The sequence below is a fragment of the Pelodiscus sinensis genome, chromosome 22 (assembly GCF_052426305.1).
Source record: "Pelodiscus sinensis isolate ZL-2025 chromosome 22, ASM5242630v1, whole genome shotgun sequence".
Classification (NCBI taxonomy): Eukaryota; Metazoa; Chordata; order Testudines; family Trionychidae; genus Pelodiscus; species Pelodiscus sinensis.
The window spans coordinates 16,955,062-16,982,402 of NC_143073.1; the positions used below are offsets into that span (position 1 = coordinate 16,955,062).

Here is a 27,341-nt window from a genome sequence, read left to right on the forward strand (position 1 = left end):
CGTTGAATATGATTCAGCGCCCCTTCAAGGCTCCGGCGTCCGCGGGATTATTTCCCGCCCGTCTTTAAGACGCTACGGGCGGGGTGTTTTTTATCCTCCGACAGGGCACGGAACCTCGGCTCTGCGCCTTTGGTTCCGGTGACGTACGGAAGGGGTGGGGCCCGGATGGTTCCGGGTTCCGGTGGCCCGCCGGAAGGGGCGGAGTGTGGCGCCATGGCGGAGCTGGACCTGCTCGGCTCCATCCTGAGCTCCATGGAGCGGCCGCCGGGGCTGGGCGACCAGGAGACGCGGCGCCGCGCGCGAGGTCTGACGTCACGGTCGAGGGGCGGGGACCGGAGGCGCGAGTCGTAGCCAGCTCCGCCCCCTGGGGCCTGCCCCGCGACCCCCGCTAACTGCCCCGCCGGGACAGGGCCCCCCGGCAGAACGCGCGGCCCGGGGGAGGGGCGGGGAGTTCGCGGACCCCGAGCTGGGGGGTGCGAGTGCCTCGGCGGACGGGCCAGAGTTCAAATGACCCGGACAAACGGGCTGGTCTGAGCTGAGCGGGGTGAACTTGAATAAGGATCAATGCAAATTACTGCACTCGCAAGGAACAGCCCGCTTCAGCGGGAAGCCGCTGTCTAGCAAGGAGCACGGCGGAGAGGGACCCAGGGATACAAGCTAAATACCGCAACGTGTCACTCTGAAAAGCAGACCTGATTCTGGGCTGCACTGGCAGGAGTGTGGTGAGCAAGACAGGAGAAGTCCTTCTTCCGCTCGCTCCGCGCTGATTAGGCCTTAAATGAAGTATTGTGTCCAGTTCTGGGCACCGCATTTCAAGAAAGATGAAAGAAATTAGAGAAGTACCATATAAGAGCAACAAAAATGATTCAAGGTCAAGAAAACATTACCTAGGAGGGAAGACTGAAAGGACTTAGGGGGGAGGGATAGTTCCGTGGTTTGCACATTGGCCTGCTAAACCCTGGGTTGTGTGCTCAATCCTTGTGGAGGCCATTTAGGAATTTGGGGCAAAAATTTGTCAGGGATGGTACTTGGTCCTGCTGTGAAGGCAGGGGACTGGACTCAATGACCTTTCAAGGTCCCTTCCAGTTCTACAAGATAGGCAATCTCCATTATAAAATAAACTGGGTTTGTTTAGTTTAGAAAAGAGAAGTCTGAGGGGGCCACGATAGCAGTTTTCAAGTCCTAAAAGGGTGTCCCAAGGAGGAGGGAAAAAATTGTTCTTGACCTGTGCCGCAAGAGAGGTTTAAGTTGGACATTAGGAAAAACTTCCTAACTGTCAGCGTGGTTAAGCACTGGAATACATTGCCTGTGGAGTCTCAGAGGGGCCATGTCACTCCTCGGAAGAAGTGGGTTGTGCCTATGAATGCTTGTGATAATTTAGTCTCTAAGATGCTACAGAACCACTCTTTTTTTTAAGTTTTTTTGCTTAGGGAAGTTGTGGAATCTCCAGCACTAGAGATATTTAAGAGCAGGTTAGATGGGCAACTATCAAGGATGATCTAGAACAGATGGTGCTTGCCCTCATGGCAGAACCAGGGGACTGAACTTGACCTCTCGAGGTCCTTTCCAGTTCTGGTATTCTGTGATACTATGACCAGGCTGTAAATAGAAATGGGGGTGGGGAAGGGGCCGGGGTGAGCAATAATTTTTGTCTAAGGGCCACTAATTTTTGAAGTGGCCCTGGGCCATGCTGGAATGGGCAGGGCTTCAGGTGGAAGGGGTGGGGCCAGGACCCTTCTCCATTCACAGAGCCTGATTGCCCTGGGGCTGGGGGAGCATGCAACGTCTCTTCCCCTCCCCCACCCCCAAACCGCCAGCTGTTCTGAACAGCTGGAGGTTCTCTTTAGGTAACTCTGTCCCTGGTGGTGGGAGGAGACTTTGTGTGCTCCCCCCTGCTGCCCCTGGGTCAATACTGTCAAGGGCTGGGGAGGGGGAGCACATGAAATCTCTTGCTCCCTGTCCCTGCTCTGCAAGGGAATGCAGAGCTTAGAGTAAGACACCAGCTGAGCAGCAGCTTGCAGTTGATTTTAAGTGCTTAGCCCAGGAGACTTCATGTGCCCCTTCTCTGCCCCCAGGCCCTGATTGGCTCCGATGACCAGATCAACTTGCTTGGCAGGCCAGATCCAGCCTGCAGCAGCCCTTTTGCCCACCCCTGGTCTGGGCTATAAACAAAGATGGGGGAGGGACTCTGTACAGATGGGGCTATAAATAGAAGCAGGGGTGAGGGAGGGATACTGTAGAGACCAGGCTATAAATAGAAGCAGGAGTGGTGTTGTACACAGAATTGGACATGCCTGGTGCTCACTGGCAGTGCTAAATGGTCCCTGTTTGACACTGACCCCCATATCCTCAGGATTCCCTCCTGAAGACAATGTCTGGCCCAAGACCTCGAATAGGATCAGCAGCTGGAGTCCCACTGGTCACTATGGCGGGCATTGCGGTCTGAGCAAGGCAGGAGAGACAGACCTTGACTGGACTTGCTCTAGGACCGGAGCCCTCCATATCGGCTGGGGCAATTGCTGAGACCCACCCACATACCTCACAGACTACAGGGGTAGCCCTTGGGGCGGCACCAGAGGGAAGGGCTTTTATTTAAAGTCACCTAAAGGAGAAAACCCAGGTGTCCTGTCTCCCTGCTCCCCCTGTTGTCACCACCAGATTCTGAGCTGCTTGTTGTCTTGCCCTGGCAGAACAAGCTGCCCGGATGAAGAAGCTGCAGGAGCAGGAGAAGCGGCAGAAGGTGGAGTTCAGAAGGAGGGTGAGTGACCCACAGAGGCTTCCTTTGGGCAAAGTGGGAGCTGGCACCCCCAAGAGGGGACAAGACCTGGGCCCCATTCTCCACCCCGTTGAGCCTTCCCTTCCGTGTCTCCTTTCAGATGGAGAAGGAGGTGTCTGATTTCATCCAGGATAGCACGCAGACCAAAAAGAAATTCCAGCCTATGAACAAGATTGAACGCAGCATCCTGTGAGCCACTGGGGGCATGGGGCATATGTAGCGGGGAGAAGGTGGGAACGTAATCCTTGGGCAGCTACATGCCAGCTAAGAGGTCCCTGTGTAACTGGCCATTCCATCCCAGAGATGGCTGCATCTCAGTACTAGATGAGGGGTGCATGTGTAACCAGCAACTCTGCCATCTCAGCACTGAGTGAGGGGTCTTTGGGCCCAGCACCTGGAACACTGGCTCTGCTCATGAGTTCCATGTGCAAATAAATGCATGTTTTCCTCTCTCATCCCAGGCATGATGTGGTGGAAGTCGCTGGGCTGACATCCTTCTCCTTTGGAGATGACGAAGAGAGTCGTTACGTCATGATCTTTAAAAAAGTGAGCAGTGCCCCCCCACCTTCTGTTGCCCTCCCAGCAGAACCCGGGTATCCTGGCTCCCAGCCTACTCTGCTGCTCTATCCTACCAGCCCCCACTTCCCTCCCAGAGCTGAGGAGAGAACCGAGGAGTCCTGGCTCCTAGCCCCAGGCTCTTACCCACCAAACCCCATCTCCTTCTAGAGAACCCAGGAGTCCTGGCACCCAGCCCCCTGTTCTAACCTTCAAGACACCCTGCTTCCCCCACACACACACACACCTTCCCTCTAAGAGCCAGGGAGAGGACTGAGGAGCCCCAGGCTCCCTGTCACACTGGGGCTGGAGTGGGATCAGCGTGTGGGAAGTTCTAGGAGTTCTGCTCTCCACTCCCTCAGGGGCTTTGGGGTATCTGACTCTTTCCCCTGCCCCCTAGGAATTTGCCCCATCGGACGAGGAGCTGGAGGCCTATCGCTGTGGGGAGGAGTGGGACCCCCAACGGGCTGAGGAGAAACGCCGCCTCAAGGTGCGTTGCCCCCTGGCTATGCTGCCCCCAGGGCAGGGTAGGAGTGGGGGTGCTGGGGCATCTCCTTGCCTGTCTGTCCATGGGTGGACAGGAGTGGGAGTGGGGGAACGACTTCACTCTGCATGGGGATGTATCATTCTCTGAGAGGGCAGGGCCTCCCAAGGTGGGTGGCCAGGGCTCAGGTGTGACTTCCCTTTCTGTGGAGGGGTGTTGTTCTATGAGTTGGAGCTCCCAGGGTGAATGGGTGGGACCTCCTATGATGGGTGGGGCTGGGAGCAGGTCTTGCCCATGGGCAGGGTGGAGGTGTGACCTCACTCTCTCTGGGGGGGGGGTTACTCTCTGTTTGGGTGTGGCTCCTGTGGCAAGCGACCCTGGGGTGTGTCCCTGCCCCATCTCACACATCCCTGCTCCCCTCCCCCCCAGGAGCTGGCTCAGCGGGAGGCAGAGCAGGAGGCACTGAGGGGTCCAGCTGTGGTCAGCCCAAACACCGACTACAAGGACAAATACAGTCACCTCATCGGCAAGGTGGCTGCCAAGGATGCTGCACACACTATGGAGGCCAACAAGGCCTACGGCTGTGGTGAGCACTGGCCCAGACTTCTGGGTTCTCTCGGGGGGCTGACACCAGGATGCCTGGGTTCACAAAACTGAGAGACTGGGCCACAAAATGGCAGATTACATTCAATGCTGATAAATGCAAAGTAATGCCCATTGGAAACTACAGTTTCAGCTAGACACAGAAAACAAGAAGGGCTAAATCGGATGGTACTGCTTGAAAGAGATCTTGGAGTCACTGCAGGTAATTCTCTCCAGACATCTGCTCAGTGTGCAGTGCATGGCGAGTTGGCTACCAAGGCTAGGAACCTTGAGGAAAGGGATAAAAAATATCACATTGCCACTACAAAAATCCATGGGGCACCTGTCCCATGTATTGGAATTGGAAAAGGTTCAGAAATGATGACGGGTCTGAAAAAGCTTCTATGTGAGGAAAGATTAGGAAGACGGGGACTTTTCACCTTGGGAAAGAGATGATGTGGAGAGTGGATGTGTGTTATGATAGCTATAAAATCATGACCAGTTTGGGAACAGTAGCTATATACATAGGCGTGACTACCTACCCTTTCCTGGTTACTCTTTGCAACCAATCCACAGTCATGTCCAGTAAAAAATATATATAATATAAAATATAATAATCCAGATTAAGTATTTATTAAATAAATTAAAATCTTCATATATAAAAGGACTGGTGAAAATGTAGTCATGGATATGGAAAAAAACAAAGTTAAGATATGTAGAAATATCTCAGAGGGTAGTCCTAAGGTGCCAGAGGACTACTCGTTTTATGGAGAAATATGTACAATTATCAATCTAGTAGGATACAGGGAAAGGCGCTCCGGGGTCACTCTTTGTCACTGAACATAACACTCATGTTGGTAGTGGCACACAGAATGAGTCTACGTATATTTTCCTTAAATTTTTTCCACTCTCAATTCCATGGAGCTGTAAAAATTTATCATTACCTTGGCTCCATTTGCCTCACACCCCAGTTACAAGGCCAAAAAAATGGACATTTCTACTCCCAGTTAGTTCTTTAATATCCTCCTCCAAATTGGAGTAATAAGTCGCCTTTTCCCTGTGGGCCTTCTCCAAACTATCAGAATTGTCTTCCCATTGAACAGGAATGTCCTCCACCCTGGCAGTTTTCTAACAAAAACAATATCAGGCTTACTTAAATGGTCATCTTTATTTCTTAAATACAGTTCCACTACTGTTTTCCATCCCAACTTACCCATTTCATCAATCAACGTAGCTACTACCCTGTTACACCTTTTTATCCAAGCACCTTTCCTGGATATATGCAGGCTTGTTTCCCTAACCTTCCCACACCATCTACACATATCATTTCTGCCTCTAGCTAGTGTGTATCTGGTAGAGAAAACATTAGCACTTAATGTAGTGCAGTGATAAATGAAGAGGATTTAACAGAAACGATCTAATAAGAACACAAGAATGCCTTCATACTGGGTCAGACCAAAGATCCATTGTGCTGCAGTGTCCTGTCTTCTGACAGTGGCCAATGCCAGATGCCCCAGAGACAGTGAACAGAACGGGTAATCATCAAGTGATCCCTCTCCTGTCATCCATTTCCAGCTTCTGACAGAGGCTAGGAACACCATTCCTACTCATCCTAGCTAATAATTATTGGTGGACCTATCCTCCATGAATTTATCTAGTTCTTTTTTGAAGTTGAAGTCCTGGTCTTCACAACATCCTCTGACAAGGAGTTCCACAGGTTGTCTGTGCGCTGCATGAAGAAGAACTTCTTTTTGTTTGTTTTAAACTAAGGATGTTAAGGACTAGTCGAGTATCCGATAAACAAAAGCTTATTGGATAGTCAGTCAACTAGTCGATTCTCTCCCTCCCTCCCTCCCCACCCCCTTTGCTACCTCTATCAGATAGAGGCAGCAAAGGTGGGGGGTGGGGGAGAGGGATACTTCAAAGCGGCAGCATAGCTGAGCCGGGGATCAGCTGTGTGGCTGCTTTGAAACCCCAAGGCGGCATTTCAAAGGGGCAGCCACCACACAGCTGATCCGCGTCTCAGCTGTGCGGCACTGTCCCTTTGAAACACTGAAGCAGCGCTCCGCGCAGGGTCAGCTGGGGACCCCAGTTCCAAGCAGCATTTCCCCAGAGTCCCTCTCTGACCCTGGGCTCCATGGCCACTGGGGACTCTTGTGCATTTCAAAGCAGGCACGCCACGTACAGCCTGGAGTCAGCAAGACTTCCCACTGGTCCCAGGCTGTACACGGACTTCTGCATTCCTACTTTGAAATGCCCCAGCATTGGCTCTTATACATTTCAAAGAAGGAATGTGGAAGTTCCTATCGAGTAGTTGATGGAAATTCCATTGACTGTTCAAATAGTCAATTAACCTCAATTTAACATCCTTATTTTAAACCTACTACCTATTAATTTCATATGGTGACCTCTAGTTCTTATGTTATGGGAACAAGTAATAACTTTTCCTTATTTGCTTTTTCCTTACCTGTCACGATTTTATAGACCTCTTATCATATCCCCCCTTAGTCTCCTCTTTTCTAAGATGAAAAGCCCCAGTGTTTTTAATCTCTGTTTATATGGCATTTGTTCTAAACCCCTAATCATTTTTTGCCCTTTTCTGAACTTTTCCAACACCAATGTATCTTTTTAGAGATAATGCGGCTACATCTGTATGCAGTATTCAAGATGTGGGTGTACCATGGTTTTATATAGAGGCAATAAGATATTTTCTGTCTTATTCTCTATCCCTTTTTAAATGACTCCTAACATTCTATTTGCTTTTTTGACTGCCGCTACACATTGAGTGGATGTTTTCAGAGAACTATCCACAATGACTCTAAGATCTCTTTGAGTGATAAGAGCTAATTTAGTCCCCACCATTTTGTTGGGATTATTTTTTTCCAATGTGCATTACTTTGTATTTACCAACATTAAAATTTATTTGCCATTTCGTTGCCCAGTCACTTAGTTTTGTGAGATCTTTTTGAAGCTCTTCACAGATCAAAAAGGAATGACTAATCAGGTCATTTAAAAAATATTTAATCCCAATTCCCTTTCAGATTCCACCTCCCTCCACTTTTTTGTATTTGGGGTAACCGCTCTCTACATTATCAACTAAATTTTACCCTGCATCTATATACAATATATCTATCCATCAGCTCATGAAACAATATGCCTTCTCCACTTCTGAATTAGCATATTTGGGGATTTGAATACTAAATCTCCCATCTCTTCCTCTAGCATAAAATAGCCCATCAGTCGTGTACTAACAGAGGTGTAAAATCTTAACAACTTTCCTCTTTATAATATCCAAATTATCTAAAATATAAAAAGGAGGCTCAGTTAAAAGCAAATTATAAATCGTCCTGGGTAAAACATATGTCATAAAATCATCAGGTTTTGGGCAGGTTTCAAAGGTGCTTCACATAAATTTATTGCACCTGTCAGTCATTTTCTCCTTTAGCAATATATCACCCAGCCCTGCCGAAGGGTCTGTCTTTGCACCCAAATATTTTTCAAACTGTCCTGGTTGACAGTCTGTCTTCTCTTTGCCCAATTTCCAATTTTCCTTGGGATTAACCATGTAAATCTTACACTTCACCATTATGTGAAATCCCTTTGCTTTCCTAACATTTATCTTCAAACTAGCATTTTGGCAGAAACAGTCTAGAACAGTGCTTCTTAAACTGTGTTCTGTGGGACACCCATGTGCCGCAGAGAACAACAGAATTAAAAATGGTCACCCTTAAAGGGGCAGGCAACCTTTTTACCTCAATAACTTTCCCCTGACCTCCCCTTCTCTCTCCCCCCGCCCCCGACTTTTTTGCTCAACAAAAAAAAATCCTTGGTGTTCCTATTAAAAAACATTGTTTGGTGTTCCTCAGTCTTAAAAAGTTTAAGAAACACTAATCTAGAATCTCAGGTTCCTAATCATCCTTTGAAATGTCCCACCTAAAATGGCCACATCAGCAGCAGAAGTCAAGGCCACAAAACTTTTTCCTAGAACACTGAACCCCAAGCCCTCAGTCTCCAGTTTAACCAGCAAAGGATCAATGGCTATTAATGAAAATAAGGAGTCTCTGTGTTTGCCCCTCTTCTTATGTTAATGGACCCAGTGCACTTACCACCTACCCGCACCCTAGTGATGCAATTACTATAAAATCCCTAACAATATCTATAAATCCCTCATTAATCCCAAATCTCTTAAGGCCGGCATAATATGTTCATGCCCTATTGAGACAAATGTTTTGCCAAACAGCTAGCTCCTGTCCATTTCACTTAGCCCCTTTAATTAACTTGTCTAAAATCACTATTTCTTCACAACCTGGTGCCAAAATAAAACCTTTTTGTCTACCAATGAATCTTAACGGTAGACATCAGTCTTTTTACTACCATTTTTGTATATAGCCTCACACAAACAGAGCCAATTGTTAATGGCCTCCAGGAGGATAATTTAGACAATTCCTCCCCAGTACCTTTGGGATTAAAATAGTCCTATTTTCTTAAAAACCGTCAGCAATCTGTTAAGTTAAAAACCCTATCTTAAACATTTTAACAAGTTATACAAGAGTCCAAATTAAAAAATTGTGTCCAGTTCTGGGCCCTCCACTGTAAAAAGGATGTGGACACATTGGAGAGGGTCCAGCGGAGGGCAACCAAAATGATTAGGGGGCTGGAGCACATGACCTATGAGGAGAGACTGAAGGATTTGGGTTTGTTTAGTCGGCAGAAGAGAAGAGTGCGGGGAGATTTGATAGCAGCCTTCAGCTTCCTGAAGGGAGGTTCCAAAGAGGAGGAGGGATAGCTCAGTGGTTTGAGCATTGGCCTGCTAAACCAAGGGTTGTGAGTTCAATCCTTGCAGGGGCCATTTAGGGATTTGGGGCAAAAATTCATCAGGGATAGTACTTGGTCCTGCTGTGAAGGCAGGGGACTGGCCTTGATGACCTTTCAAGGTCCCTTCCAGATCTAGGAGATAGGCAATCTCCATTATAAAAAAAATAAAAGGATGGAGAGAGGTTGTTCTCAGTAGTGGCTGATGGCAGAACAAGGGAACAAGGAGCAATGGTCTCAAGTTACAGTGGGGGAGGTCTAGGTTGGATATTAGGAAAAACTGTTTCACTAGGAGGGTGATGAAGCACTGGAATGGGTTACCTAGGGAGGTGGTGGAATCTCCATCTGTGACGTAGTGGGGGTACTTGCTGGGCTGTGGTGACCTCTGCTGTCTGGAGCAAGACCCAGCAGGGAAAACCTCATTATGCAAAGGTGACTCAAAAACCTGTCTGACCTGCGGGCCCCCCATGGAGAGAAACAAAGAGAGAAACAAAGGGAGGTGGAATGCTGGGCTGGAAGAGGGGGAGTTAGTTCCTGGCTGGAAGGCAGGGAAGAAGGAGCTGGGGAGGGGGGCTGGGACTCCCCTATCTCAAGGGGGGCACTGAGGCCTCTTAGCCCCAGTTCCTGTAACCAGACTACATCTGTGCTGCGCTGTGCTGGAGGAACAATAAACAACCTCCATTCTACTGGCTGGTGAAGTCTGTTCATGCCATTTCGGGGGTGCAGGAGATGGGAAAATCCCGACGCGTCGTCACACCATCCCTAGAGGTTTTTAACTGTCATCTTGACAAAGCCCTGGCTGGGTTGATTTAGTTGGGATTGGTCCTGCCTTGGGCAGGGGGCTGGACTTAATGACTCCTGAGGTCTCTTCCAACCCTAGGATTCTATGAAAAATTTCCCATAGATCCTTAATAGTAACTTTATCCTTGCCTGGGTCACTGTCTTTCCAAATGTCTCTCAATCAATCCCTCACCTCCTCCCCTGAGATCAGACTCAGTAATATCATTATCCACCATTTCGGTGGCTGGAGGCCATCTTATCGTATTTTCATGTCCAACTTTCCCTAATATCCCTGTATAATTCTCTTCGGTCTCATTCAGGGAAATACTACACCTAGGCCTGTCTGGCTCACCCATAATAATACATCTCTTCTCCTTTCCAAAGAGTTGCTGATAAGATTTATTTGATAAGATTATAATGTATAGTGCAGTTACGCCGAACTCAAAAAAGTGGAGGGAGGTGGAATTTGAAAGGTGGTGCACCTTAAGATGCCAGGGAACTGGGATTAAGTATTTTAAAAATGACCTGATTAGGAATTATTTTTGATGAGACCATATCTTGCCTAAGAGAGTGTTGTTTACTCCTCCTCATAACACATGAACCAAGGCCACCAATGAAATTCATAGGCAGCAGGTACAAAACAAGCCACAGGCAGTATTTCTGCACATCACGCAGAGTCAGCCTGTGGAACTCTCTGCCAGAGGATGTTGTGAAGGCCAAGACACTAAAAGGGTTCAAAAAGTGCTAGATAAATTCCTGGAGGGTAGGTCCATCAGTGGCTAATAGCCAGGCTGGGCAGGAATTGGGCCCCAGCCTCTGTTTGCCAGGAGCTGGGAATGGGCAACAGGGGCTGGAATCACTTGAAGATTCCCTGGTCTGTCCATTCCCACTGGGGTGTCTGGCATTGGCCACTGTGGGCAGACAGGACACTGGGCTGGATGAACCTTTGGCCTGACCCAGTCTGGCTGTTCTGATGTTCTCTCTTTTGTTCCCACCAGTGAGAGCTGGTGGGTTAGAGCAGCATGGGGACTGGGAGCCAGGACTCCTGGCTTCTCTCCCCAGCTCTGGCAGGGGAGCATGGTCTGGGGGTTGGAAGAGGCAGAGCCAGGACACCTGGGTTCATCCGCTCACTCTCTCCCCTCCAGTTCCCGTGGCCAACAAGCGGGACACGCGCTCCATCGAGGAGGCCATGAACGAGATCCGAGCTAAGAAGCGGCTGCGGCAGAATGAAGACACAGAGCCAGGCGGAGCTGGGACCTCCTAGTGTGTGTGTGGGGGATGGGGGTCCTGCTCAGAGCCAAGGGTGGGAGGGATCCCTGGGACTGACTTCACACCTGCTGCTGTGTGTAAACCTTATTTGGGGCATCCCAGACGGCGAGGGGGGATTGCGCTCCCCCTCTCCCATATAACCAGGTACCCCACCCAGTATTTACCTCGTAGCCTCTTAATGGTTTTAGGTTTTCAAGGGGGGAATATTTTAAAAGATTTGTTTGGCATTGTTTCTATCTGTAGTGGGAGGAGGGAAGTCCCCAAGCATGGGGAGGGGAAGAGTCTCTCTTTGGGGTGTGGGAGAGTAGAGAACTGGGTACAGTGTCCCTTTCCTTCACTGGAGAGCGCCTGGGCCCCATGGCAAGCTGCAGTATCCTACTTCTACCACCAGAGAGCAGTGCCTCCCCAGCCCTGCCAGAAGGTCCCAGCTGTGGAGCTATTGGAGCCCTGTCCCGCCCTGTCGCTCGTGGGAGGGGAGCCCATAACCTGCATGGTGGGGGAGCACTGGAAATCTGTGGGGGGAAGGGAGGGGCCCTAGTGCCACAGTGTGGGGGGGGCTGGGATTTTAACATGTTCTCCCTACTGGGAGCTCTGGGCCCCTCAGTGAATTAGTGATGGGCGGGGGCTGTTTGTTATTTAAGTGTAAATAGAATCAATCCCCCCACACACACTCTAGGGTGCAGTGAGGGGCAGACAGAGCCCAGGAAGTCACCTCCCCCTCCCAGCAGCAGCAGCTCCCTGGCGTGTGTATGGATATGTGCGGTGATGGGGGCCGTAAGGGGAGCTGTCCTGGCCCAATAAACTGTCTCTGTTGAATCCAAGTCACCCTGTCTCCCCCTGCTGGGGTGGGGTTTAAGGGTTACTCTGTATGCCTGTGTCAGTGCGCCATACTGTGTGCTGTGGAGATTCCCCTCCCACCCACAGAGCTGAGTCCAGATGGGGTCAGACATCTCTGCTGGAGCTTTTGGGCCAGGAACAGCATCAGCTGGAGACGCCCCTTCCCCACAGCACCTGTCGCTACCATTAGGGGAAGCAGTTTCCTGTCAGTCCCCCAATGACCTCGTCACATCCCACTCCCCTCCCAGAGTTGTCCTGGCTCCCAGCTCCTGCTCTGACCCACCCACTGCCACCCTTCCCAGAGCCAGGCAGTGAGCCCCGGAGTCCTGCCCCCAGATAAGAACCACACAGTCTCTGTGTCCAGGTGCCTTTATTTGGAGCTCAGCGCTGGGGGTGGATAGTGCTGGGCCCAGAGGTACCATCGCTCGCGAGTGACTTTGCTCTGCCCTAGATGGATCCTGGTGCAGAGGGTCCCTCCAGCCATGGGCCTGGGCTGTGCCAACGCTGGGGTGAATGGTCAGAGCTCACTTGGCACGAGGATTCCTGAACTTGCGCCCAGCAAAATGAGCTTTGTCACCCAGGGCCTCCTCGATCCTGGGGGGAGACATGCCAGGGTGAGCTGTTGGGACCATGAGAGGGGGATACCCTATGCCCAGCCTGAGAGCCAGCTGCCCAATGTTGGGAGCATGCATGGCATGGCTACCCTGCTCCATTTGCTCCCACCTGACCCAACCAATCCCTGCCCTGGGGCTGGAAGCTGAGCTGGTACCCCAGCTGCCCCATTCCCTGCCCCCCCCCCAAGCCAGGCATTTCCCACCCTGGGGCTGGGTGGGAGCGAGTGCCCCCTAAAGGGGACAAGCCAAGCCCATTACCTCATCAGCTGGTTGTATTTTGCCAGTCGCTCTGATCGGCAGGGAGCTCCAGTCTTGATCTGGGGAGACAGGCAGAATGGAGGTTAGGGGCTGCCTGTTACCTGGAAGGAAGGGGAGTGTAGCCCCTGTGGCTCACCTGCCCAGTGCACAGCCCCACCACCAGGTCTGCAATGAAGGTGTCTTCGGTCTCCCCGGAGCGGTGACTCACCATCACGCCCCAGCCATTGCTCTGGGCCAGCTTGCACCTGGAAGAGAATGGGGGCAGGGGGGAGGCAAAGAGGTAAGTCCAGCTCTGGGGGGATCCAGATCTAACCTTCTGTCCCCCAGTGCGACTGTCCAGCAGCTCACCGAGCGCCGTGCTATTGGCTACGCACAGAGAGAGAACCCCAGAGTCCAGGCTCCCAATGCCCCCGCTCCACTCCCACAGCCAAGGAGAGAACCCAGGCTTCTTGGCTCCCGACCACACTCCCCCAGAGCCTCCACCCCCAGGCCTGCTCACGCCTGGATGGACTCGGTGACGGAGCCAATCTGGTTGACTTTTAGCAGGAGGCAGTTGCAGGCTTTCAGCTCCACGGCTTTCTGAATGCGCTTGGGGTTGGTCACAGTCAGGTCGTCGCCCACAATCTGGATGGGCACCTGAGTCAGGAACTTCTGCCAGGTCTCCCAGTCATCCTGGTCAAAGGGATCCTCGATGGAGACCACTGGAGGGGGGGGGGGCAGGGTGAGATACAGCACCCCCTGGAGTGTACAGGTTCCTCCCCGTTTCCTGCCCCCTTGAGCCATCCAGTACCTGCCCAGAGGCCAGGTAGGAGCCGGTGCCCCCTAGAGAGGACAGGTCTCTGCGCCCCTGAGCCAGCCAGTCCCTGCCCTGGGGCCAGGTGGAAGTGCCTCCTAGAGAGGACAGGCCCCTTACCAGGGTAGTTCTTAATGAAGCTCTGGTAGAGCTCTCCCAGCTTCTCTCCGCTAATGTAGCGCCCGGGGTCGTCAGGGGATTTGAAGTCCAGGTCATATTTCCCGCTGCGGTAGAACTCGGAGGCGGCAACGTCCATGCCGATCACCACCTTGTCAGGGTAGCCGGCCTTCTCAATGGCCGACTTCAACAGCTCCAGTGCTGGGGTCAGGAGAACACACAGCTAGTGAAGTCTACAGACACAGGTGTGTTGCCCCACCCCAGAAGTGGCTGCATCTCAGTGCAAGATGAGGGGTCCCTGTGTAACTAGCCCCCCCCTGCCCCAGAGCAGCAGACCCTAGCATGCTGTGACCTTTCCTGGTCCATGCTCCCCACAGCTCCAGTTACCAGCAGCTGCACTAATTATGGCTGCGACATTTGCTGAGGGAGTTGGGCTGAGTCTATAACCCAGCCTCAGAGAGTCTTGAAACTCAACCCCAGATCTATAAGTAGCTGCTACCCCCTTCCTGTCAATCTGCAGCCAAAGAATGGGGTGAGAGAAAACCCAGGAGTCCTGACTCCCAGCCCCCACTCCCCTCCCAAGAGCAGGGAGAGAACCCAGGCATCTGGTACCTTCATTGTTCTCCAAGATGTTGGGGGCGAAGCCGCCCTCGTCTCCCACGTTGGTGGCATCCTTGCCGTACTTGCCCTTGATGACAGCCTTGAGGTTGTGATAGACCTCCGCCCCGATACGCATGGCCTCCTTGAAAGTGGCTGCTCCCACCGGCAGGATCATGAACTCCTGCATTGCCAGCTTGTTCCCTGCATGCGAGCCCCCGTTGATGACGTTGAATGCCTGCCGGGGAAAGGACAGGTTATAACCCATACGTCCTGGCTGTCCACTCCCCTGCTCTAACCCACGAGTCCCACTATCCTCCCAGAGGAAGCTGGTGTTTGGGGCTCTCACCGGGACAGGCAGGATGAGCTCTGCATTACCAGCCAGGTCGGCGATGTGTCGGTAGAGGGGCACTCCCTTTTCTGCAGCCCCAGCCTTGCACACCGCCAGTGACACTCCCAGGATGGCATTGGCCCCAAACTTGGCTGTGGGGGAGAGAGACAGGATTAGCCCCTTCCCACACAGTCAGGTACCAGGGAGAGCTGCGGAGGGAAGGGGCGGGGATGGGTTTGCTTAGGGGACTGGAGGAGAGGGACCCAAGTGGGCATTGGGCACTGGCAGAGGGTCGATGGCAATGCCTCATGCTCACATTTGTTCTCCGTCCCATCCAGGTCGATCATGATTTTGTCAATTTTCTCCTGCTCCACAACGCTGAGTTTCTGAGGGGGTGAAATGGGGGAGGGGTCACATAGGCACCATGGGGAGCTGCCCCCCACATCCAAGACTCTTCACACTGACCCTTTCTTCCAGGTACCCACATATACATAGCTACACGATTGCACTCAGGGACCCCCACAACTCATCTCTCCCCTCCCCCAGCTAATCTCCCCCTGGGTGTCCCTAATAGCTGGGCTTGCGCTTCCCAACCTCCTGCCATAGCCAGGTATCCCCAAACCAGCTGGGCACCATCCACTACCAGGTACCTTTCGGTGCTGCCCTCCCCTTGTAGCCAGGCACTGCTCCATGCCCATGTACTGCCCCGCCCCTCATAAACACCCCAACAGGCACGAGTGGGCGCTGTTACCTTCTCAACGAGTGCTGGAGCAATGGTTTTGTTGATGTGCTCAACAGCCTTCAGCACCCCTGTGGGGAGAAGGACAAAGATTTTGTACCCAGCGGGTGTCTTGTTCCCCACTAGCTGCCCCTGAGCTCCCCACCTGTCCGCCAGCTGCCTGGGCCATTCTCATTTGGACAAGCCATGACGTCTTTGGAGTTCATTTTAGGAGATGGACATTTTTTAAAATTAACTAAATTCTAATGAACAAACTACCCAAGAATGCACCATCCAGGACCTTTAACTAGCTAATAAACCAATCAACCAATTCAATCAGTCAACTAATGAACGAAACAGTCAACCCTACCAGCCATTCAACATCACCAGTAAACCAATCAGCCAACCCTGCCACCCAACCATCCAATGAACCTCTCGGCCAAGCAGCACCCCTACCACGCAGCCAGTCAGTGTCTTGGCCAACCAGCCGATCCTAGCAACCAACCAGCCACTGAACATCTCGGCCAGTCAGCCACTCCTACCAATCAACCAGCCAAGGAATCTCTCAGCCAACCCTACCAAAAACATGGGTTTGAGGCTTTTATCACCTCTGGACATTTATCCAGCAAGCGATGGCACCTTGAGCTGACCCTGCCCTGGCTTTGGCTGGATGGAGGAATAAGTCTCCCCCTCCCCAGTTAGCATCAGTGTCCCCACTTGCCAGCCCCTTACCTTTGCCCAGGTACCTGGACTTGTCTCCATCCCTCAGCTCCAGCGCCTCATAGATGCCAGTGGAGGCGCCGCTGGGGACGGCGGCTCGGAAACGACCTGGGGGAAACAAGGGGAGTAATTACTATAGGGTTCCCCACCTAGCCCAGGACAGCCTCATTCCCATCAGCTTCCCCATCTGGCTTCAGGATCCCCCCATATCCCAGCATTGGGATAAACCACCCTGGCCCCATCAGACTCTCCCCATGCATCCACCCCCACCACACAACCCAGCCCTGGCCCCCACGCACCCTTGGCTGTGTGCAGATCCACCTCGACCGTGGGATTCCCACGGGAGTCCAGGATCTCTCGGGCATAGATCTTCTGGATGGACATGGCTGAAAGGACAAGGAAAAAGAGGAGGCTTCAAACAATACAGACCCAGGAATTGTTCCCCACATGCGCAGCCACCCTCTTTCAGAGCCAAGTAGAGAACCCAGGAGTCCTGGCTCCCAGCCCACTGCTCTGACCCACCAGCCCCCCCCCCTCTCAGAGCCAGGGAGAGAAACCAGCAGTCTCACAAACCCTGGATCCTTATCCTGTCCAAAGCATGTCTGAACCCTTTAAAATTTGCTCTCCCACCCACCCCACACACACATCCTGGGCAGCTGCCAGGGTTAAAAATAGAGTCACGCAGTTCCTGAGGGCTGGCAGCTTGAGAGAGAGGTCACCCCATCCCCTCATTGAGACCAGGCAGCCTGTAGCTGGAGCCCAGAACAGACAGGCTCTGGGGTCCCAGCCCCCCAGCGCCCCTCACTCCTGACCCTCAGGCCCTGCCAGCCCAGCCCTGGGCTCCCCCCGACCCTGCCGGTACCCCTCGCTCCTGACCCTCGGGCCCTGCCAGCCCAGCCCTGGGCTCCCTCTGACCCTGCCGGTACCCCTCACTCCCGACCCTCGGGCCCTGGCAGCCCAGCCCTGGGCTCTCAGACCCCCAGCCCTACCGGTGCCCCTCACTACCGACCCTCGGGCCCTGGCAGCCCAGCCCTGGGCTCCCAGCCCCCCAGCCCTACCAGTGCCCCTCACTCCCTGGCAGCCCAGCCCTGGGCTCCCAGTCCCCCAGCCCTACCGGTGCCCCTCACTCCCGACCCTCAGGCCCTGGCAGCCCAGCCCTGGGCTCTCAGACCCCCAGCCCTACCGGTGCCCCTCACTCCCGACCCTCGGGCCCTGGCAGCCCAGCCCTGGGCTCCCCCCCACCCTTCCGGTGCCCCTCACGCCCAGCCAGTGCCCCATACCTGCTCCTCTGATGTACAGAATAGACAAGAGGGAACCTTACTTGGTTGGGTCTCGTCTCTGGCCGGTGGCTGTCAGGGGGGTGGGCAGCTGACAGTGCCCAGGCTGTGGCTGCCTCCACCTTTTTATACCCGGGCATCCCCCGCCCACTAGAGGCCAGTTAGGGACAGTCTGTAAGTGTCCTGCCTGTGCGACACAGGCCAGCTCTGAGACAAGCCATTGGCACATGCACAAGTATGTGGCCTCATGAGAAATCTCACACACAGGCCCCCACCGCCCAGCTGTAACCCTCCCACCCACACTCACTCCCCTCCCAGGATTGGGGAGAGAACCCAGGAGTCCTGACTCCCAGCCCCTGCTTAATCCTATCAGCCTCCCACTCATCCTCCTGCTCCTGAGAGCTGGGCTAGAATCAGGCACTGGGGCATTTGAGGGCCCTCTTCCTACCATGGCTGGCAGGTTATTAGCCCTGCATCCCCATGGCCTCACTGTGAGGCCCGGGGGGTCCGGAGGATGTGAGCAGGTGTCCTCGGGAGAGTGGCTGGGGGCAGCATCGAACCTGGTGTGGACACTCCACACAGCTGCTTTCCCAGGCTGGCCAAGGCCCATGTGTGTGCAGCATGTCTGCCCTGCACAGCTTGCTCTGGGGCAGCGCCCAGAGCCCCACAGCCTGGCCCCTCTAGGGGGTGCCAGCTATCACCTGGCCCCAGGATGGACTGGCTGGCTCAGGGGGATGGGGAATGGGACGGGCCTGTCCCAGCTCCATGACTCACACTATCCCATTCATAAGCTGGAAGGAGCAGCTGATACCTTGCACTCTGGGGAGCTGACCCCCCAGGGGGCGCTGTCCCTGTTGCTCCCTCCCATAGGGCCTGGGGGATCCCCACCCACCTTGCTGGCCTCTCCAGGCAGCTGGGGTCCCTCACAGATGCTCCCTTGCCCTATATTTAGCCCCTGGCTAGTTCGCTAAAGGTCAGAGGTGCAGGGAGCCCATTCCAAGCCTTGGGCAAAGGACAAGGCAACCTGAGCTGCTCTCCTTACATAGAGCACGGGCCTGAGGCGATGGGGGGTTCCCGGCACTGGGGGATCCTCAGCCTGGGGCGCTGGGGTTCGGCGTGAGATGGGGGTGGGTCGTAGCCATTCACCGAGCACCTGAACCTGACGGCATCAGACTGAGGTGCTTGGAGGGTTAGAGCAGGGGCCTGGGTTTACTGTCTGGCTAGGGAGGGCTGGGGGGTCGCTGTAGCCAGTCTCCAGCACTGGCCTGAAGCACACGGGAGTTCATATGTTTTGTACCTGCAGGAACAGGAGCGTTACCAAGTGGCCATGCCAGGAAGGTCACCTGTTTCCTGATAGGCTAGAGCAGGGGTGGCCAACCCGCGGCTCTTTGCGCAGAGACATGCAGCTCTTAGGGTTACAGCGCGATTGGCATTCGGAGCCACGCACCCAGACTGCTCATGGCCGCTCGCTCTGCGCATACGTCCCAGCGCCTGGAAGGGGAAGCACGTGGTGGTGGCTCCGGTGAGACCAAGCTCTGGGGGAAGAGGAGGGCATTGGGTTAGAGCGGGGGGCTGGGAGTGCCTGGCTCTGGGGGAAGGGAGGAGGATAGGGTTAGAGTGGGGGGCTAGGGGGACTTGGCTCTGGGGGAGGGGAGGGGAATTGGGTTAAAGAGAGGGGCTGGGGGTGCCTGACTCTGGGGGAGGGGAGGGGAATTGGGTTAAAGCGAGGGGCTGGGGGTGCCTGACTCTGGGGGAGGGGAGGGGAATTGGGTTAAAGAGAGGGGCTGGGGGTGCCTGACTCTGGGGGAGGGGAGGGGAATTGGGTTAAAGCGAGGGGCTGGGGGTGCCTGACTCTGGGGGAGGGGAGGGGAATTGGGTTAAAGCGAGGGGCTGGGGGTGCCTGACTCTGGGGGAGGGGAGGGGAATTGGGTTAAAGCAAAGGGCTGGGGGTGCCTGACTCTGGGGGAGGGAAGGGGAATTGGGTTAAAGCGAAGGGCTGGGGGTGCCTGACTCTGGGGGAGGGGAGGGGAATTGGGTTAAAGCGAGGGGCTGGGGGTGCCTGACTCTGGGGGAGGGGTGGGTGCATTGGGTTAGAGCCGGGGTGGGGGGAGCTGAAGCACCTTTAACTCAAAGTCTTTGTGGATGCAGAATAAGGCAGCCAACACAGATGTCATATTTCATTTCCAGGGCAAAACAAGAATCAGCATGTGCCTGGTTTACACTGTATTTCTTTAAAGAAAATGCAAAGGCTATTGTTTGCTATGCTGAAGCAATTATTCTGAGATATGAGTCTCTCCCATATTTTTGAACCGCTCATATTTGCAGTCTGAGACAGCTGAATTTTTAGAACTATAAAAAAGCCATAATCTTCATAAGTAAAAAAAATGAGGAAACCAGACCAGAAATCAACAGGCTGAAGTGAAACAGGCACTTCAAATTGTGCTCTTGTCTGAAATGTCCTGTAATGTTATTTTTATCACTATATTTTGTGTACTATATATATCTATATGTCTATATCTCTATATATAGATATATAAAAATAAATATATAATATGTGGCTCTTTGCACTACTATCCACAACTATTTTGGCTCTTAGTCTCTAACTGGTTGGCCACCCCTGGGCTAGAGCCCCTATTGCTCAGCAAGATGCATCCATTAATCATGGGAGAGAGGCTCTGGGGGATGGGGGATAACAGAATCATAGACTCCTAGAACACTAGAACTGGAAGGGACCTCGAGAGTCATCGAGTCCAGTCCCCTGCCCTCACGGCAGGACCCAGCACCATCTATCCCCAGTAACTGTCTATCCCACCTGCTCTTAAAAGTATCCTGAACTTTCATGGGCACAACCCACTTCTTCAGATGAATGGAGCAGTTTCACTGGCAGCAAAAATATGTGCCAGGAGTGGGGGACGAAATGTGTCCAGCTTGTCTCTTCACAAAGAGACGTTCCGCCAGGACGAGAGTCGAAGAATGCCCCAGGCTGGCTTTCCCACAGCTTATTTGGACGATACTGTGATGAGCTCCCTTCCACGGCAGCTTCTTTTGCCTTTGTAAATGTGCTGGGTTTGCTACAGACCCCAGTGCCTCTCACCGGTGCACTGCAAGCTGCTGGCCCCACTCGCGTCAATCAGATACGCACAGTCCCCTCCTTCTTGGATCTCGAACCTGCAACATAGGGAGCTGGTGTTAGGCAGGAGCTGGGCATTTCCGCCTCCCCCAACATCTGTAACAGCCCCTGGAGATTCCCCTTCCTGCCCCAGCACCTGGCCACACCTCCCAGAAGGGGGCAACAAGGCAGAAGGGCCAAGAGGGTCCAAGATCAATTGGAGTGGGGCAGGGGCCTGTCCCCTCTAGGGGACACCAGCTCCCACCTGGCCCCAGGGCAGGGGCTGACTGGCACAGCCTATGTCCACACTATAGAGTTCAGGGAACATGTCTGCGCTTCTGAAATGTTTTTGGAAGAGCAGAGGTGCTTTTTCAGCTTCCCTGTAAATCTCATGTTACGAGGCAGAAGGGATGTTCTGAAAAAAGTTTTTTTTCCAACATTTGGTCCAGTGTAGACGGGCCAAATGTCGGCAAAGCCTCTTCTGAAAAAAGAAGTGGAAAAAGCTACACAAATTGCAAACCTCAAGTTGTGTAGCTTTCTCTGGAAGAACAGTGTAGTGTAGACATAGCCTTGGGAGGCAGAGAATGGGTGTGACAAAGTGGGGATTCCTGGGGGTCCGAAGGAGTTACCTGCAGGGGTGCACTCAGTGTCCCTGGCTGTTACTGGATTAACAAGGGGAGAAGGAGGGAGTTTGTTATTCTCGGGACCAGCACAGAACTGGGGACCGCAGCGACTGGGAACCGGGAGACCCAGCCGGGATGGCACGGCTGGATCTGGCCAGTGGGAGGCCAATGGGAGAGGATCCCGGAGTCTTGCCCAGCAGGTCCCAACTGGGGGGACAAAGGACGGAGAAGAGGAGAGACAGAAAAAAAGGGGGTCCTAAGTGACTCCGGTTACCTGGGAAGAAGACAGAGGCCGGGGAGGGGCTGCTGGGGAGGGATTTGGGGGCTGGGCTGGGAGGAGGGGGCTGCTGGTCTGGGCAGGGGGAGCAGGCAGAGCCCACCTGGCTGCAGGGGAGACTCAGACGTGCTGGGCTGAGGGGGGCCAGGCCTACAGGCCTGAGAGTTCCTGTGCTGGGTTCAGTGCTCAATGAACCCTCCTGTGTGCTGCTGGCGGAGAGTCGCTCCGGTCTGAGAACAGGGCTGCACTGGCCCCCCTGCGAGTGGAGGCCCCGGGGGCCCAGAGCGAGTGGACTCCCTGAGGGGCCCAGGGCAGAGCCAGGAGCTCTGAGAGCTCTGGGAGCTCAGAGAGGGGCAGACCCCACAGGAGAGAGTGGCCCCCCGAGAAGGGGCTGTCGCATTGTCGGGGGTTTCTCCTGGGGACCGATGGGCCAAGCGTGGGCACCACCTGTGAGCTGTGCCGAGGTGGCAGCAGAGGCTGGTGTGTGGTGCACCCTGTAGGTAGCATTGCCAGGTCTCTGGTTTTGAACCGGTCAGTCCAGTACTTGAGCTTTCTGTTCGGGAAACAAATTGAGAAAATAGAAGTGTCCGGTATTTCCTTACGATGTGACGTAGATTGTGATGGAATGTCAACTATTTGGTGTCCAGTATTTTTGTTGAAACCATCTGGCAACCCTACCTGTAGGCCGCTGGCTGCGGGTGCTTTGCAGCGAGCGGCTGCCAGTGACAAACGAGGGTGTTGAAGGAACCAGGGGGGAAATGGCCTGTGCCCGGCTCTGTCAGAGCGACCTGGCATGTCTGTGCAGGGGGAGGGGGCTGAGCCGCGGGAGGCTCACTAAGGAGCAGCTGATGGCTCGGCTAGTGGAGAATGGCCTTCCAGATCCCAGTGGGGCTCCCATGCAGCCCGAGGAGCTGGGGGCAGCCACGGGGGCAGACAGGGTGGCAGCCGGGAGTCCATCAGACCTGATTCCCGGGTCAGCAGGATGGCCCCCGATCCGGGTTCTCCCCAGAGGAGCTGCGGAGACAGGCTGGAGCTGAAAGCGAAAGAGCTGGTGCTAGGGGAGCGGAGGCTGGTGGACAGAGAGCGACAGGACCCTGCTGCATGAGCTGGGGTTGGGGGAGAGGTGGCCAAGGGGGTAAGTGGGGGAAGGGTGCTGGGGGCCACTCCGCAGAGGATGTGTCACCTGGTGGGGGTGGAGCAGCTGTAGGGGATTTGCCCTCCAGCCCTAGGGGTGTGGCCGGCCGACTGGCAGCCCAAAGATCTGCGCAGTGCGGGGACACTGGCCGATGGGCTTGCGCCAGCAGATCGGAGCAGGGTGGGGGAGACCCACATCGGGGGCTCAGAGGTGGAGTCACCCAGAGACCCCTCGAAGGTGGGACTCTGAGAAGCCCAGCCCAGGGTGGCCCTGAACGCTGGGGCTGGCTGCCCCCCCCCAGGGGACTAGAGGGACCTGAAACGCAATTACTGGGGCCAAAAGGGACAGATGGTGACACAGGGCTGGGGGATGAAGGAAATGGCAGCCAGGCGGAGCCTCCGAGTCCCTGCTGGGTGGGAGCCCAGGGTGGGAGCCCACCTGGAGGAGGCACCACCTGCCCGAGGGAGGATGCAGTTGACTGGGCTGTGCCAAGGGGAGGGGACCCCCAGGCCAGGCCAGGCAAGCTGGGGAAGGTGGGGAGCCAGCCCCAGAATACCCGTACTCAATCCGAGTGTGGGACAGGCCCCGGGAACAATCACCACATCATCCCCACTGAGGTGGGGGGAAGAAAAAAAAAGATCTATTGGCATTGGAAAAGATTCAGAAAAGGGCAACAAAAATGATTAGAGGTTTGGAACAGGTGCCATATGATGTGAGATTAAAGAGACTGGGACTTTTCAGCTTAGAAAAGAGGAGACTAAGGGGGATGTGGTAGAGGCTATAAAATCATGACTGGTGTGGAAAAAGTGAATAAGGAAAAGTTATTTACTTATTCCCACAATATAAGAACTAGGGGTCACCAAATGAAATTAATAGGCAGCAAGTTTAAAACAAACAAAAGGAAGTTTTTCTTCACTCAGCCCACAGCCAACCTGTGGAACTCCTTGCCAGAGGATGTGATGAAGGCTAGGACTTTAACAGGGTTCAAAAAAGACCCAAATAAATTCATGGAGGTTAGGTCCATCAATGGCTATTAGCCAGGATGGGTAGGAATGGTGTCCCTAGGCTGTTTCTCTGGAGGTGGGTGACAGGGAGGGATCGCATGAGGATTTCCTGTTGTGTTCCCTCCCTCTGGGGCACCTGGCATTGGCCACTGTGGGCTGACAGGACACTGGGCTGGATGGACCATTGGTCTGACCCAGTCTGGCCGTTCTGATGTTCTTAAGGAATGTCTGGGACATGGGCGTGGCGTGACACTGGCGCGGCCCCAGGCCATGGGCCCAGACCAGCTAGTGCCTAAGGATGTTAAGTAATGGTTAATTTACTACTCGTCTAGTCGATAGGCATTTCTGCAGTCCCGCTGGGGCTCTTGTACATTTCAAAGGAGGAATGCGGAACTCCGCCTGCAGCCTGGCCAGCAGGAAGTCCCACTGACTCTGGGATGCATGAGGGTGCCAGCTTTGAAATGTACAAGAGTCTTGTACATTTTGAAGCAGCAGCGCAGCATGGAGCCAGGGTCTGTGGGGGACTCAGATTTGAATTGCCACACAGAGCCTGGGCTCCATGTGGTGCCATAGAGCTGATCCCAGGCTCAGCTGTGTGGTGCTGCCGCTTTGAAGTGTCCCCTCTTCCCTCCACTTTGCTGCCTCTATCTGATAGAAACAGCAAGTGGGGGTGGGGGGGAACCAACTAGTCGACTAATCCTTAACATCCCTACTAGTGCCCAGCACATACCTGACCCTGAGGGAGTGTTTGGGCCAAGCCACGGTGCCTGTAGCAAAGATACACCTGAAATGGGGTCTTAGGAGAGGCCCAAAGAGGCTGGGGGGCATGATCAGCTACCCACGCAGGAGCTAATGGGTAACGACCAGAGGACTGGCCAGAGGGCACTCAGAGCACCCTGGCCCTCACCTGGAGCCAATCAGCCAGGGATGCAAGCAGGGCCAGTCCTAACCAATTGGCGGCCCCAGGAAATTGCTTGGCTTGCCCGTAGGGTTGCCAGATGGTTTCCAAAAAATACCAGACCAAAAAAAAAAGGGGTCGGGGAAAACCTGGGGGGAGGATTCAGGAGGTTGGGCCAAAACGCATTGTGGCCTGCCCCTAAGACTGACTCTGTTGGCAGCCCCTTGAAAATGGCAGCCCCAGCCGACCACCCAGTTCACCCACCCCTACGATTGGCTCTAGATGCAAGACCTCCCAAAGGGGGGAGTGAAACACTGAGGGCAGGGCTAGACAGGGGAAGGCCAGAACCTCGGGCCCAAGGTAGGGAAACTGAGGCATGACCCTCCAGAGCCATACCCTCAACCCCAGCAGTGGAATTCCAGATGTAGCTACACAAGGATCCCTCCTCGGAGAAGCTGAGGCCCCTGGCTGGCCACGGGGGTGCAGGATCCAAGGGGGTGGACCATAGGGAGAGGTTCTTGTGGGAGCCGGGATTCCTGTGCCAGGAATGGATTGGCCGGGAGCAAACTGAACCTTGGAAAGCCGGAGGCAGTTGGGGGTTCCCCAGCGGTACCACCACGGGCTGTTGTACCTGGCCCACGATGTCCCCTTTTTGGGGCATCAGGGACTCCAGTGCACCGGGCAGAAGCTGCTGCAGAAGCCTTTTTTGGTGGCCCAACAATTCTGGACTCCTGCTGGGAGGAGGGGGCGGCCCAGGATAAGTCTAAAGCAGCTTTGAGGGCCCTGCCCATCACAGAAGGTGGCCCTGGACACAGTGGGGCCCCTGAGCCAGGCGACCTGATCTGGGAAGAAATACATCCTGGGGGCAGTGGATTTCGTTATTTGCTACCCCAGGCTCTGGCGCCATCCTCTTTCAAGGCAGACACTGCGGCCGATGCTCTGCTGGCCATTTTCAGCAGGGTCGGGTTCCCCAAGGAGGTCCCAGCCAGGGCACAGAAGGGGCAGAAAGTCTGGTACGACGGCTCCGCACGTGCCCGTTCCTATGCCACAGGGCCAGGTGATGCATCTCATCCCCGTGAGGACGACCAAGCTGCAAGCGGCCTGGGACGGCCCCTTCAGGGTCATCAGAGAGGTAAATGAGGAGAACTACGTGGTGGAACCTCCAACTGGGCACACAGCCACCCGGTCACCATGTCAGCATGATGAGCCGCACGGGGACAGGGAGAAGTTGGTGCTGGCTGTGTGTGGGCAGTGGGGGGACAGGGAGAAGGGATCCCCTGGTGGGTCTCTTTCCAGAGGCCAAGGCTGGCACCTCACTGGAATCAGTTCCCCTCTCAGACCAGCTAACTCCTGCCCGGCACACAGAGATCAGAGAGCTGCTGCGCTCCCACCAGCGGCTGCCTCTGTCTGGCCTGGGCTCACTAACCTGGCTGTTCACCAGTGGAGACAGGAGCCCATCACCCCTCAGGCATAGCCCATCCCGGGACACTGGGAAAGCAGCCCAGGATCCGGAGAGAGGGGTCGGCGACAGGCCGGCTTTAGGGGCGATCCCCCCTTTCTCCAGCCCTGGGCCTCGCCCCTGGTGTTGGTTCCCAAGAAGGACAGGACAATCCGGGTCTGGGTGGACTGTTGGAAGCTCCGTGCCATCACCGTGTCCGACGCCTCCCCCATGCCCAGGCCTGACGAGACTCTAGACAAGTTGGGGGGCCCACGACCTCACTGCTGTGGATCTCACCAAGGCTACTGGCGGTGGCTTTGGACCCAGAGGCCAGGGCACAGTCGGCCGTCACCACCCAATAGGTTCCTTCCAGTGCCTGGTCCTGCCTTTTGGCCACAGGGGGGCGCCTGCCGCTTTCTAGCGCCTGGCGGAGCAGTTGCTGGGGGGGTGCACAGCTTGGCTCTGGCTCATAGTGACGATATCTGTGTCTCTAGCCAGACCTGGGGCACCATGTGTCGCAGGTGAAGAAGGTGCAAGGCGGGGATGGCAGAGGTGTCCAATCTGGGCCACAAGGTCGGCGTGGCCATCTGAAGCCGGAGCCGGCTAACGTGGAGGCCTTCAGGGCTTGGCCAGTCCCCAGACTAAGAGGCAGGTCCAGGCTTTCACTGGGATGGCGGGCACTACCGGAGGTTTGTGCCCCTTTAGCACCCTGGCAGCTCCCCTGACAGAGCTGGGTGGGACGGGCCAGCCGGACAGGGTGGCTGGACTGAGCAGTGCCAGGGGGCTCTCTGTGCGCTGAAGGCGGCACTAGTCCAAGGCCCACCGCCGGTCAACCCGGGTTTTAGCAAATCCTTCCTGGGGTTCACCCAGCCCCAGAGCCCGGGCTGGGCGCGGTGCTGATGCAAACTGGCCTAGTGGGGAGAAGCGCCCCACTGTGCACTCAGCAAGACGCTGCTGCCCCGGGAACAGCGCTCCGCGGCCAGAGACGCAACGCCAGGCCCCGGGCTGGGCCCTTCCAACGCTGCAGCCCTGTCTATTTGGGCGGAGATTCCCGGTGTGCGCTGACCCCGCCCCCTGACCTGGCTGCACCAGGGGAAAGGGGCCAACGCCCAGCTGGGGCCTGCTCCTGCAGGATTACGACATGGAGGTGGGTCCATGTGAAGGGGAGCGCTAATGTCACAGCAGATGCTTTACCCCGGGGCGGGGCCCTGCACTTCCCCAGGCCACCGGCCAAGTGACCCTGCTCAGTTCAGACTGGAAGGGGAGAGTTGTGACAAAGTGGGGGATGAGGGTATTGTGGGGGTTCAAAGGGGTTGCATGGAGGGGCAATCAGTGTC

The 27,341-nt window shown here is 54.8% G+C and overlaps 2 protein-coding genes and 1 long non-coding RNA gene across 4 annotated transcripts; 2 read left to right on the top strand and 1 right to left on the bottom strand.

The window, feature by feature from the left end:
- Positions 1-144: 144 nt before the first annotated feature.
- Positions 145-12,079, top strand: SPAG7 (sperm associated antigen 7). The gene is made up of 7 exons (XM_075907846.2): positions 145-304; positions 2,691-2,758; positions 2,877-2,965; positions 3,238-3,322; positions 3,732-3,821; positions 4,245-4,401; positions 11,135-12,079. Exons 1-7 carry the CDS (start codon positions 166-168, stop codon positions 11,251-11,253), a joined length of 747 nt encoding a protein of 248 aa, XP_075763961.1. The 5' UTR covers positions 145-165; the 3' UTR covers positions 11,254-12,079.
- A 369-nt stretch (positions 12,080-12,448) lies between these two features.
- On the bottom strand, positions 12,449-17,713 carry ENO3 (enolase 3). 2 transcript variants are annotated; one of them, XM_006114645.5, is made up of 12 exons: positions 17,565-17,713; positions 16,543-16,629; positions 16,256-16,351; positions 15,557-15,615; positions 15,122-15,191; positions 14,824-14,957; positions 14,490-14,712; positions 13,881-14,078; positions 13,467-13,668; positions 13,104-13,212; positions 12,968-13,026; positions 12,449-12,689 (listed from the first exon to the last, which is right to left on the bottom strand). In XM_006114645.5, exons 2-12 carry the CDS (start codon positions 16,625-16,627, stop codon positions 12,620-12,622), a joined length of 1,305 nt encoding a protein of 434 aa, XP_006114707.1. In that variant the 5' UTR covers positions 16,628-16,629; positions 17,565-17,713; the 3' UTR covers positions 12,449-12,619. The 2 variants fall into 2 exon arrangements, with proteins under 2 accessions (XP_006114707.1, XP_006114708.1); XM_006114646.5 differs by having other exon boundaries at positions 17,524-17,664.
- Positions 17,714-18,520: 807 nt separating this feature from the next.
- Positions 18,521-20,114, top strand: LOC142819641 (uncharacterized). Its single transcript, XR_012897504.2, has 3 exons — positions 18,521-18,698; positions 18,824-19,042; positions 19,708-20,114. It is a non-coding gene; the product is annotated as an uncharacterized LOC142819641 (long non-coding RNA).
- Positions 20,115-27,341: the final 7,227 nt, after the last annotated feature.

Excerpts from the sequence above, each read along its gene's own strand:
- SPAG7 (XM_075907846.2), top strand. The coding sequence starts at position 166 with ATGGTTCCGGGTTCCGGTGGCCCGCCGGAAGGGGCGGAGTGTGGCGCC. Across the intron at positions 2,759-2,876 it reads AGGTGGAGTTCAGAAGGAGG|ATGGAGAAGGAGGTGTCTGA; the intron begins GTGAGTGACCCA and ends GTCTCCTTTCAG. Across the intron at positions 2,966-3,237 it reads AAGATTGAACGCAGCATCCT|GCATGATGTGGTGGAAGTCG; the intron begins GTGAGCCACTGG and ends CTCTCATCCCAG.
- ENO3 (XM_006114645.5), bottom strand. The coding sequence starts at position 16,627 with ATGTCCATCCAGAAGATCTATGCCCGAGAGATCCTGGACTCCCGTGGG. Across the intron at positions 15,616-16,255 it reads GTCCAGGTACCTGGGCAAAG|GGGTGCTGAAGGCTGTTGAG; the intron begins GTAAGGGGCTGG and ends TTCTCCCCACAG. Across the intron at positions 13,213-13,466 it reads GTCACCGAGTCCATCCAGGC|GTGCAAGCTGGCCCAGAGCA; the intron begins GTGAGCAGGCCT and ends ATTCTCTTCCAG.